Raw genomic sequence first — 12,154 nt, 5'->3', positions numbered from 1 at the left:
GGAAATGGGATAACACTTAAAATGTAAATAAAAATGCAATTAAAGAAAAAGAATTTTATGTGCATTGGTGTTTTGCCTGCATGTATGTCCTGTGAGGGTGTCAAAAGCCTTGAAACTGGAGTTATAGACAGCTATGAGCTGCCATGTAGGTGTTGGGAATGGAATCTGGGTCCCTCCGAAAGAGAAGCCAGTGGTCTTAACTGCTGAGCCATCTCTGTAGCCTAGCCAGTATTTTTTATTCTTAAGGGATCACATTGCTGTTTGTCCCTCAGAGATCCTTCAAACACCCTGCTAGTTCAGGACCTGGCGGTGCTGGAACAGAGCAAGTGTTTGCTGGACCAAAAGAGAAAAAACAAAAACAAAAACAAAAAGTTTCCCCAGGCCAGCAATGAGCCCTTGCAGTTTTCTTATTTCCCACAAACTTTGCAATCTCTCACTTCTCCACCCACCTCAGTAAGCGAGAACCAGAGGATTACTTCCTACCCTTCTCACCAAGAATGCCAGCTGGTGGAGAGGACCCAAGAAATCACTTAGCACAGCCCTGGGAAAGGAAGTATCCCCCAGTGCCAGCCGGTATCCACGTGCTGAGGTTCAGGCTGCCCTAGTCTATCTGTCTGTCCTTTCCTCACACAAGGCCTTGTCCGGTGGATCACATGCTCCCTGATGTAGTTGCCCACTCGCCACCAGGACAGTAGCCCAAGATGGTGGCCTCTCCAGTGAGGGGCAGGTGCTGATGAAGGAATTCACGGCAGGGATTGTGAGGAACCACTCAGAGTTGATCCCACTGTCCTCTCATCCTGTGTTGGAGCTTGTCTCAACAGTACAGAGGTGACACAGCATGAGCCATCTCTCTGGCTGTGTGTGAGTAAGCAGCCTGGGGCGAGGAAGCCCATGGGCAAGGACAGCACCTCTATCTCTACCATGCAAAAGAAGCCTATACTGGACTTAGGGCCTGTGTGCCTCTCTGGTGGAGGTGTGGTTGAGCAGCCACCTGAGAAACCCACTCTGAGCCACAAGAGCCATATGTAATTTCCGTCATTTCTCCAAGGACGGGAGAGAGCCCTGCCCGTGAGGCAGGCAGGGTTTCAACCTGAAAAGCCATGGAAACACCTACAAGGAGGGGACATCTTACACACGCCTCAGTGGAGATGGCCTCTGCCACCCTACCATTCGCCAGCCAAGAGCCATCAGTTGGGCAGTGTGTGGTGACAGTCGCTCCCTTTGTGTGGCACTGGGTAGGGAAGAGAGCCTGGCTGGCTCTATTGCATGGTAGCTGCTATGGCGGAATGAGGTGTATCCTTTCTCTATGGTCCTGGTGCAGAGTAATTCATAGAAGGGCTTCCCCGTACCTGTCCAGCACCAACTGGAAATCAAGCGACTTTGAGATTTCAGTGTAAATGATGAGATTACATGCGCATTAACTAGACTCATGTCTTTCTTCCTGAAAGACATTCTTTTACTCTGGGGTTCAGGTAAAGAAGAGATGGTTGATTTGTACCCAAACCAGACACAGAATGTACTAGGTTTAGTGCTGGGGGACTGGGGATAGATTGGGGTATCGGGAGACGTCAGATCTGCACCCTGAAACAACAAGGGCACTGCAGGGATGTACGCTGCCACTAGGACCAATTTAAGAAGCGGATAGGTCCAGGGGGAAGCACTGTGATTCAGATAACGAGGCCTCCCCTTCCTTTTGACTCCAGATGTACCCCACCATGGCTCACCTGCGGGCTAAGTATCCTCGGCAGAATCTCTGCAGGGTTAGCGTAGCTGCTCTCAGCCTCCGGTACTTCACTCTCTGCAGCCAGCCCCTGACCGTCTTTTGGATCATGATGGTGGCCTCCCGGAACTTGTCTGCCCGAAGCTTCTCCAGGTAGGCCACCTGACCTGCCCGGAAGAAGATCTTGGTGCGGCCAAACTGGAACTTGTCTGGATCCTTTACAAGATTGGGAGGGAGACTGGCTGGTTAGTGAACTGTGCACAGAGCGCTACTCTTTCCTTCCAAGGCAGAACTACTCGCCAGATTCCGTGTATCCCCTCTGCCCCCTGTCTGGTGGATATACCTAGGTTCTCGATATTCATAAAGCAGACCTGAATCTTCATATTGAGACAAACGTGAACCCAGGATGGGGCCACTAAAAAGATACCTGTCGCCAAGATTCCAACACCATGGGGAGGGCAGATAGAAAAGTGAACAGAAGACTTTGTCTTAAGGAGTGGGGAGGATTAGCAAAAAAAAAAAAAAAAAAAAAAAAAAAAAAAAAAAAAAAAAAAAAAAAACCAAATAAACGATATTCAAAAAGGATGTTCTAGGCCAGTGGTTCTCACCCTTCCCAATGCTGCAACCCTTCAATACAGCTCCTCATGTTGTGGGGACCACTGGCCATAAAATTATTTTGCACCTATTTCAAAACTGCAATTTTGCTACTGTTAAGAACCGTAATGCAAATATCAGATGTGCAGGATATCTGATGTATGACCCTGAAAGGGGACACGGCCCACAGGTTGAGAACCACTGGTTTAGGCAGTTATGTCTATGCAGGTGGACAAAGGTCTATGTGAACCAGAAGAGGGAGACAGCTATTGAAGGTGAGGACAGAGAATTCTAGCAGAGCAGGGCATAGCGCATGCCACTGTTCTGTGGTTCCAAGAATCAGGAGGGCGTTACACACAGGGAATTGAAGGTGGGTATGGGAAGGAACTCGCCACCAAAGGCTTTGTGGGCTGTGGTATGAAATGGGGGTGGTAGCCATGGGCTCAGGGCCTTTGTGGAAGCAATGACTTGTCCTAGTAAACAGTTGGTAATTACTTAAATGATCACAGAAATATACATATAATTGTAAACTGCAACTAATATTCAAATAAAACTCCACTATGAACTTTTCCCCCCAAACATATAATCACTGTCTTAACCATAAGATTAGAATTAGTTGCCCTTCCTTGTGCTTGCCCCAATAAGGAGGCATGACCCAGCAGGGTACTTGTGGACAAGCTTGGAAGAGTAAACCATCGATGACTGAGACTTCTTTGCAAACAACTGTCATCTAAGCACAGGTGCTGGCATGAAGGCCATAGGTAGGAAGGAGTAAGTTCTGTCATACATCATGGTGGCTGGTTTTTGTCAGCTTGACACAAACCGGAGTTATGTTGGAAAGAGGAACCTTGGTTGAGAAAATGCAGGCAAGTCTGTGGGGCATTTTATACTTTCCCCCCTGGACATTCCTGACTAGAAGTAGCCTAATGAAGTATCTACCAACGGACAGCCTATTCCCACAGAAAGGGACTGGTAAGTCCTGTTGCTCTCCAAGTCTCCTCTGACCACTCTATTCCTAAGTATACAGAACACTCCGGTGAGCGAAGGACCAGGCATGTGGTCTTCGAGGTTAACCCATGGCTCAGCCAAAATCCTACTCAGTGAGGATGTTGATTCTGGAAGACGTGGCCTAAGGAATGGGGGAAAACGGGGAAGAAATGCAGTATCTCTAGGAGGTCTTAATCGAAGCAGAAATGAGCCGTCTGTCTCCGGGAGTGAGAGCTGTGAACAGCAGCCCTAACCAATCACCTCACATAAGTAGGCACTGACTACCCGTGAAACCCTAATCAATTTACGGCCACTTCTTGTACCTCGCTTTCCTTGTCTGTGGATGGAAGAAGGTCCTGCTAGTTACCAGGGTGAACTATGACCCTGGACCAAGTGAAAGGCAGTCAGGCAGTCATGGAAACTACTCATAGGGTTGGGGAATATATACCATGAGGCCAGCCCTCACATCAACAAAGAAGAAACTCCCAGTGCCGGATAGTAACTGAACTCAGCTGAGCGTGGACACATTTTCCTAACCCAGGAAAAATGAGGTGCAGAAACATGATGGATGGACCACAACAAAACCATGGCTAACCAGAGTCCCATCAACCGAGCACAGCCTTCGTCCAACTACACTACCACTTCAAAACGCTGTCCCAGCCGGTTAGTGTGCAAAAACATGTTTAATTTTTGTCGCTTCTGAAAGATGTCTTCCATGGCTTAACATTTTATGGAAGCAGGGATCATTACACTCTGCTGTATCTCTGGAACTCTTAGGAAATACTGAAATATTCAAGGGTTTGCCCCTCACAGTTCTGGCTTTATAATTTTTCCAGCCTTAAAATGAGATCTTTTTGGTTGTTTCATTTAAAACACTTTGTCAAAGGCCCGAGAATATCTGTTGCTTTATTTATAACAAGCCGAGGCTGGCTACGGATCGGACCTCCACTCAGTACATCAGCTCTGAGAGGCCAGAGATGCTGGGATAGACAGCAGCAGTTGCTTCCTTACACACCCTAGTGACCTGTGCTCCCTGTGTTCTGAGATGTGGATAGGGAAGGGGTGCTCTAGGTAGGGAAGGGGACTCTTTAATCCCAGTCTCTTGTAAGAAATCGCTCAACTTCTTTAGTAGTTTTGCGGGGATAAAGACAGAGCTGTAGGTAGCCTCCACCCCCACCTCCACCATTGGGGCTTTCGGTCCATGGCCTCCTATGGCTACATCACCTTGATGAGACTCTCCAGGACAGACTTGCAGATATTCTTCTTGTCGGTGGTGTTGGCAAGCTCTCTCTTCTTCATCAATACCCGATACCGGTTGAAGAAGTCATGGTAGGTCCACCTGGAGGAAAAGCCAAGGTGGATCAGGTGACCTCGGATGCAGGCTCACAGAGTCAAGGCTGTTGTGCAAAGTCATCATTGTGGGAGCGTCAGAGCAGTCTCAGGGGAGTTCTGTCCTTTCCATACCCTACTAGGAACTCCAGCGGGCCAGGATTCCCCAAGTCGGGCTGGGTAAATTGTGTTTGGAGGCGTCTTGCAGAGAGCCAGGGTCTCCATCTTTGTTTTCACACCCGTGGAGCCCTCTCTTCCCCTGCCACCACTGAAGAAGCTGGGCACCATCCCTAGACACAGCTTTGCTCCTGTGGTTTGTTTTTTTGTCTTTAACTCAATGATCTTTGCAAACACATTTCTAAATGCCAAAGAGAATGACAGTGTCTCCCTCGTGACCTCTTAGATCACCGCTCTTAATTAGGAAGAGAGAAAAACAGGTTGTCTTAGACATTTTCCACCCTAGACTCCCTTTCACTAGCTACTCTTTTACTGACCCCAAGGACATGGACATGTGAAATAGGTTCACAAACCAAACATTTACTGACAACGAATCATAGAGAAATATGGTGTGCCCACAGATACAATGGCGGCATGTCAATGAGATTGGGCCTGTTCTACCAAAGGGAACATATGCCTAGCACTGGAAATCTGGCCAAGAACCAAGGGTCGGGGTGCTCATAGGCTCCAGAGGTGAACCTATCGCTGTTAATCTGCTAAATGGGCACAGCATGAAGCTGCCATATTAACTCCCACATCCAGTTACAGGATTGCTACCCATGGCTTAAGAGGCCATGGTGGTGTTTTCTCTTTTTATTATTTTTCTCTTAATTAGGGTAACTTAATCTTCCTGTGAAGATGTCCCCCATCCCCACATAACTGAAGAAACTTCTAACCCACTGCCCACACAGGGTAGAGTTCTTGACTATGCTTTGGTAGTCTTTAGAGGGCCTGTGCCTTACCCCTGGCATCTGAGACTGGCTTTATATAATCAACAGTATCCTCCACAGGACTGCTCTTCCTCAGGAGAGAGCTGCCTTGGCTCACATCCATCACAACTGCACCTCCCGATTCGGACATGCTCATGACGTCCTCATGCAGTGGCAGCATCAATGTGTGACGCCATCCAAGGTAGCTCGGAGGTACAGCCCACCCCCGTCTCTCTAAGGCCAGTGCAGAGTGAGGCTGGCCCGTCCCTTCAGAGACATCTGGAAGGCTTGCACACCAGTCGGTAGGGACAGGCTGCTAGAACTTTGTTCATTTATCTTTAGGTAGGACACTGAGATGAGTCAGCTGCTATGTCCTCTCATTGGTGGCCTTGCCTAGGGACTGTCTAGCTACTTCAGACCAACCTCTTCAGGTGCTAGTGGGGAGTGAGGCAGACTGTGCCCCTTTCCTTGGGCCTCAGAGAGTCCTTTAGAAGCTTCAGAGAAAGGAAGGCTATGGGGTTCCAGGAACCCTTAATGTAGGAGGCCTATTGCACTCAAAGTGTCCCCCTCAGCCTTGAAGGGAAACACTGATGTAAGCCGAAATAGCAAAAGGACACTTCTCTTTATCTGCATTTCTCACTCTGCGACGTAGTTGGCTAAAGACAGTTCTTTTCCTTTTTGAAAAAGAATTTCATATACCCCAGGCTGGCCTCTAAGCTACCACGAAGCCAAGGATGACCCTGAGCTCTGAGTCTTCGTTGCCTTCACCTGCCCAATGCTGGATTCCAGGTGAGCACCATACACACAGCTTCAGTCCGTCCCTTTTTTAACGAGCAAAAGCTTTTGAGATGTCATAGAATATAAATTTATTCTTCTATGATTTTTTTATGTGTTCGATATTTTGTCTGCATGTATGTCTGTATGCCACATATGTGTCTGGTGCCTGCAGAGGCAGAAAGAGGGCATTGGATCCTCCTGGGCCTAGAGTTATGAATGGTTGTGGGATGCCATGTGAATGGTAAAAATCAATCTTGGGCCCTCTGGAAGAGTAGCCAGTGCTCTTAGACACTGAGTCATGTCTTCAGGCCCAAATTTACCCCCTTAAAGTATACAGTTAAAATAACTTTTAGTGTGTTTGTCAAACGGTGAAGCTAGCCCCAGTATTCAATTCAATTCAATTCACCAAAAGAACTCTCATACCACAGAGTAGTTTTGCCAGACCCTGGTGTTGGTATTCTAAGCTCCACCCCCATAGCTACCTGGCAGCAGCCAGGTATGCTCCGCCCCAGTTGCCTAGCAACAGCCAGCTGTGCCTGACTATAAAGGGGGCTGCTTGCCCACTCATCTCCCTCTTGCTCTTTGTTCTCTGTTCTTGCCCCTTACCTCCTTCCCCCCACGTGCCCATGGTCGGCCTCCTCTCCTCCCTTCTACTCTTCTTCTCTCATTAAACCTCTTCACATGGAACCATGTTGGCTTGGTGTGTTCTGTCAGGTCACGGGCTGAGATTTAAATCCTAACCTGGAAATCACTAAGCTACTTTGTCTTTACATCTCTTGGTCTTTAACTGGCATGGACTCTCTTAAAGAGGGAAGGCATAGATTATCTAGAGCCCCTGAGGACCTGGTCTTGGGACTAGGAGAGGAGTCCCCATTCCCTTTGCAGTCCACTCACTAAACAGAAACGTTCCCACTGACCGGCTGCCATCTGTGACAGGTACCTTGCAGATGGAAACGGGTAAGGTTATTTTCCCAGATGAATGCAAACCAGATGTTCATTTAGTTTTGTAGCTAACCCTGTTAGGCACTTTCTGCCCTGGCCCCGCCCTCTGATACCTACACCTAGGGAAAGATGGGCTTGTCTCAGACCCTGGTGGAATAGTGCCTGTGAGAGAGTTTCCTGGAGTCTCTGTGTCCCTCCTCACCACTCCCCACCACCGACACATGCATCTCGGGGTTTGGTGTGTGCTTTCCCTCAGACGCTTCCCCCTGACTGTCTCCCTTGACTCCTGAAGGGCACCTCTCACACTCTGCAGCGTAGTTATTTGTGTACTTTCTTGTCCCTGTGAGCTTGAGGTCTGCTGGGAAATAATTAAGACAGCATTTAGCCGAGCTGAAATCCTTAAATGTTTCTAATTTGAAAACCTCTTAACTGCTGACAGAACCACAGCTCAAGGAAGCTATGAGGGTGGGGAGATGTGACTGCGAAGATATCAAATCCAGTTCGGAATGAGCTCAGAGCACAGGAACAGAGAAGCTTGGCTCCGACCTTGCACATCACTGGGACTAAGGCTGGCTGGATGTCTTATCTCCTTTGCCTACAAAAACAGCCACCCATCTCACTAGGCTACCTGGGCTTTTGTGGCCAGTGAGTCATCAGAAGAGTGCTGGGAGAGCATTCCATTGTGTTCCTTCCCACCCAAGGCAACCATTCTCTCTTTTTTCTTTTCTTTTTATACTTGCAAACATGTTTTGATTATATCTGTTAGATTACATCTGTTTGGAACATCTGCACAAGGAAAGGATGCGTAGTGAAGTTGGGAAAGGAACGGGGGTGCCGAGAGGAGTCCCTGGAAGGAACTCGTCCCCCAGGAGACAGTCTAAGGGAAGTGAGTCTGCTCTTAGGTCTTGGCATCAGAAAGCCTACAGTAACATTATTGACCAGAGTCCACAATCAACACGGGTTCTCCTCTCCATGGACCTGTATGTGCCTAGAGAGAAAACCCTCACAGAAAAGTCTCCTGGCTGGAAACGGGGAAAGCTGCAGAGTGAAAATAGAAAGAGCACTTGATTCTTTTTATCAAAGGAAAATTCAACAGGACATACTTGTACATGTGTTCAATGTAACCGTGTTGATGTAGAGGAAGCCACCTCGGTAAGACCACAGACCAGCCTAGCTTTTGCTTTGTAGACTCTGTCCTCCATGTTCCCGAGTCTATCCTGGGTCCCAAAGCTGAGACACCTGTCTGTTAGCACACGGATGTCCTCTTCTGCTGGTCTCCAGCCTTCTTTAACCATTGTTTCCCTCAGACACTTCAATCCCCTCACCTCCAAACCTATTAGTGTGGTGTCTTTAAAACCAGTTGCTTATTTCAGTTGAGTAGTTTTTACTGGCCGTTTACATGGCTAGACCCTCCCGGTTAAACCTTTTCAACCAGTGTCTCTTAAAGGGGGGGTGCTAAGGGCTTAGGATATTAATTCTTCGGTGTAGAAGAATCCCAGTACAACACAGTATACTGCAACTTTGGGTCATCAACACTCCCTCATTCACTGAGACCCAGTACAACAACAAAAGGCTCTCAGTATTTGTAAGAACATTTGCTATAGAATATACAATAGTTTTAGTTCAGAAGGCCTTAACAAGTACTCATGGCTGTCATCTACACAGTGTGGACCCATCCTTGTCAAGTGACCCTGAGACATTTTCCCTCACTCATTATGCTGCGAAGCATCCATTCTATCTATCTTAGTAGCTGAAGAAAAACACTAAAACGATGCCAGCTCCTGACAGCGCTTTATGGTGCCCCAGCCACTCTGGACGTGGACTTCTCCAGTTCCTTAGCCCTGACTTCCTCCCTGGATTTCAACTCATATGCTCCCTGGATTTCAACTCATATGCTAAGTGCCTAGCAGACATTCTAGACGTCAGTATCATGCTTCCATTTCAGAAATGGCCACCTTCACCTGCACTCTGGCCTGGCCAAATAGTCATAGTTGGGTGTGTGGAATGAGCCCAGGGCTGTGACTGCTTCTGGGCTGGGCAAACATTCTTCAGAGCCTTTAGTCTGAGAAAATGTCTTCACTGAATGAGTCCCCCAGGCTTGAGACTTCGAGGGAGGGTACAGCTGCTGTGAATGGCACAGACAACACAGGTGTCGGAGGTGTTGTTTTGACTGACCAAGTTTCTATCAGGAGTCTCACGCTGGATTTAACTGTCACTCTGTGAGGCCATTCGGCAGAAGAATGCCCTGTAAGGTCATGAGTAACCTGGGGTGAGCAGCTGAGGTGGGCTGGCCACAGGTGCACAACTTTGTGTCTCGGGGATATCAGTTTGGTTATATAAACCCAGAGACTGCCTCCTGAGTCTGTATGATGTGCTAAGTCAAGCTCTATGATATCCGAACACAAAGAAATTGCCCCAAAGACGCCACGGTCCATAGTCCCAAGGGTCCCTTAGAAAATGGTGGAGAATCCTTTAGGGCTTTTGCAGGGCAGGGTTAGAAGGGTAACCTATGCTTTTAGCTACTACAAGGGCAGACACATCCTTAACTGTTTACATCTGGGAGGACTTAATCACGCTTTTTCTGGGATTTGTTTCCTCATCCATAAAATATAAGTGACGCTGCCCATCTTGCCCATCTCAAGAGTAGTCATGACCTGCTCAGGAAATGGTGCCGGGACAACAGTGCATCCTTATACAAACAATGCCCTGGATCCCCTAACTCTTAGCACACAGATGTTAAATCAGTATGGTTTACCTAAAGCTGTGAAACACGTAGAACAAAAACCTCGACACAATCCTTTGAACAACGATTTCTCAGCTATGCTTTCTAAAGCACAGAGAGCCAGAGAATGAAAAACAGATAAGCTCGGCTTCAATAAAGTTGGACGTCTTTGCATTTAAAAGAATGTGATCGGGGCTGGGGATTTAGCTCAGTGGTAGAGCGCTTGCCTAGCAAGCACAAGGCCCTGGGTTCGGTCCCCAGCTCCGAAAAAAAGAAAAAAAAAAAAAGAATGTGATCAAGAAAATATAAAGACTAGTCATGGGATTGGAACCAATATTTGCATACGGCTGGTAATGGTCTTTAAAACAAAAAATCCCTCTTGTTACTCAACAGCAGGCAACCAGCCCAATTTAAAAATGCACGAATGACTGGGCCACACATTTCTCCAGAGAATTCACACACATGACCTAAAACCTATGAGAGGAGACTTAACACCAGGCACCCTGGGAAACACAAATCTAAATGACAGTGAGGTACCACTAAACATCCCCCATATAGCTGTGATAGAAAACATACAAATACATTTTGATGACCGCGTGTGGATAAGGGATACCTTGCCTACGGTTGGCGACTGTAAAACTTTAACCGCTCTGGAGACAGTACGACAGGTTCAAAGGGTTAAACAGAGTTACCGTGAGATGCAGTAACCCCACTGACAGCTATACAATGAATAAAAATGAAGATAAGTGTCTTGCACATAAACACGTCCATGGCAAAGCGTGTGGCACACATCTGCAATCCCAGCACTTAAGAGGCAGAGATAAGAGGACTGCAAGTCCATGGCCAACCTGGGCTCTCCAGAGTGCAGCCCTGTCTGAAAACAAAACAAAAGAGCACGCACAGACATGTTCACAGCATCATTTATGCTTGTTAGAAAGTAACAACCTAGGGGCTGGAGAGAGGGCTCAGTGGTTAAGAGTACACGCTGCAGTTCCGAGGGTCCTGAGTTCAATTCCCAGTACCCACACAGCAGCACACAACTGTCTCATCTCATTTTCTGGTATGCAGATGTACATAGTACCTGTGCACATTACACAAACAAACAAACAAATAAATAAAGTGAAACTCGACAGTGGAGAAGGTCGTACAACCTGAATGCTATGAAAACCACTGAAACCCTTGAGGACAAAGTTGGTAGCATATGGATTATGTGAGTGGCCTTCATGAGTGACACATGTCCTCGTTCTGCACTAATGTCCCCAAAGGAGTCCCCTTGCAAAAGCTGCTTCTGTATGTTCACTGTCTGATAGGTGAACCTCCATTCTCCTCTACCACTTACTAGAACCTCGGGATTCCCAGGGAGCACAGGCTTAGCCTCAGTGTGGTCTCAAACTTGCTTCAGTTGCGCTAAAGGTACAGGGGGAGACAATTCCTCGTTGTTCTCTCTTAGCCTGTGCTAAAGCACAAACCAAGGAGACCCCAGGAAAACCCAGGCAGGTCCAGTGTGGCCTGGATGGCTGGATGGTTGGGGTGTACCCAGTCAACATGTACCTCCACAGTAATGGTTGTCTGGCGGGAGGGTTTTAAAAAAAATAATAGAAATCAATGAGAAGCCAGACATGGTGGTACATGTTAATATACCAGTACTCAGTAACCTGAGGCAGGAGGATTGTCAACTTGAGGTCAGCCTTGTCTACCCAGCAAGATCCTGTCTCAAAAAAAAATCATGAACTGAGTGTATATAGTATATATGCAAAGCCCTAAGAGTAGCTAAAACCCCCAAACCCCCACCACCACCACCAAAATACATCAAGAGGAATAGTCTTAAATCATTGAGAAATCTTGTCAAACTGCAAATGCTCAGGGTTCAGTCCCAGAATCTGACTTCACAGGTCTGAAGAGGGTACTGGCTTCTTAGTTTGTGAGTGAGTCTTCCTGACTGGGATGTGCAGGCCTGAGTCGGCACTCCTGGGTCAGACTCCAATCTATGGAGGGGGAGACAAAGCTCCTACAGCAGGAGACAAGAAACCGCATCGTTCCAGCCTAAATTCTGCAAAGGCAGGGACCATACATCCGCTGCAGAATCAGATATGATAAGCTAGGAAGGGAGGAGGCTGTTGCCATGGCATCCATTTAATTCTGTGATTCCAAACCACT

At 47.4% G+C, this 12,154-nt stretch overlaps 1 protein-coding gene across 6 annotated transcripts in view; it reads right to left on the bottom strand.

The window, feature by feature from the left end:
- Window positions 1–12,154, bottom strand: part of Myo5b (myosin Vb) — a 303,903-nt gene that overhangs the window by 59,586 nt on the left and 232,163 nt on the right. For all 6 annotated transcript variants that reach the window (XM_087592156.1, XM_087592152.1, XM_087592157.1 and 3 more), the window contains 2 exon segments: window positions 4,526–4,640; window positions 1,725–1,936 (listed from right to left, as the gene is read on the bottom strand). In XM_087592156.1, the coding sequence (XP_087448282.1) occupies window positions 1,725–1,936; window positions 4,526–4,640 (327 nt within the window).

This window comes from Rattus norvegicus, chromosome 18 (genome assembly GCF_021556685.1).
Source record: "Rattus norvegicus strain SHRSP/BbbUtx chromosome 18, alternate assembly SHRSP_T2T, whole genome shotgun sequence".
NCBI lineage: Eukaryota > Metazoa > Chordata > Mammalia > Rodentia > Muridae > Rattus > Rattus norvegicus.
The sequence above is the reverse complement of the archived record's forward strand: the minus strand, read 5'-3'. Positions and strand labels throughout refer to the sequence as shown.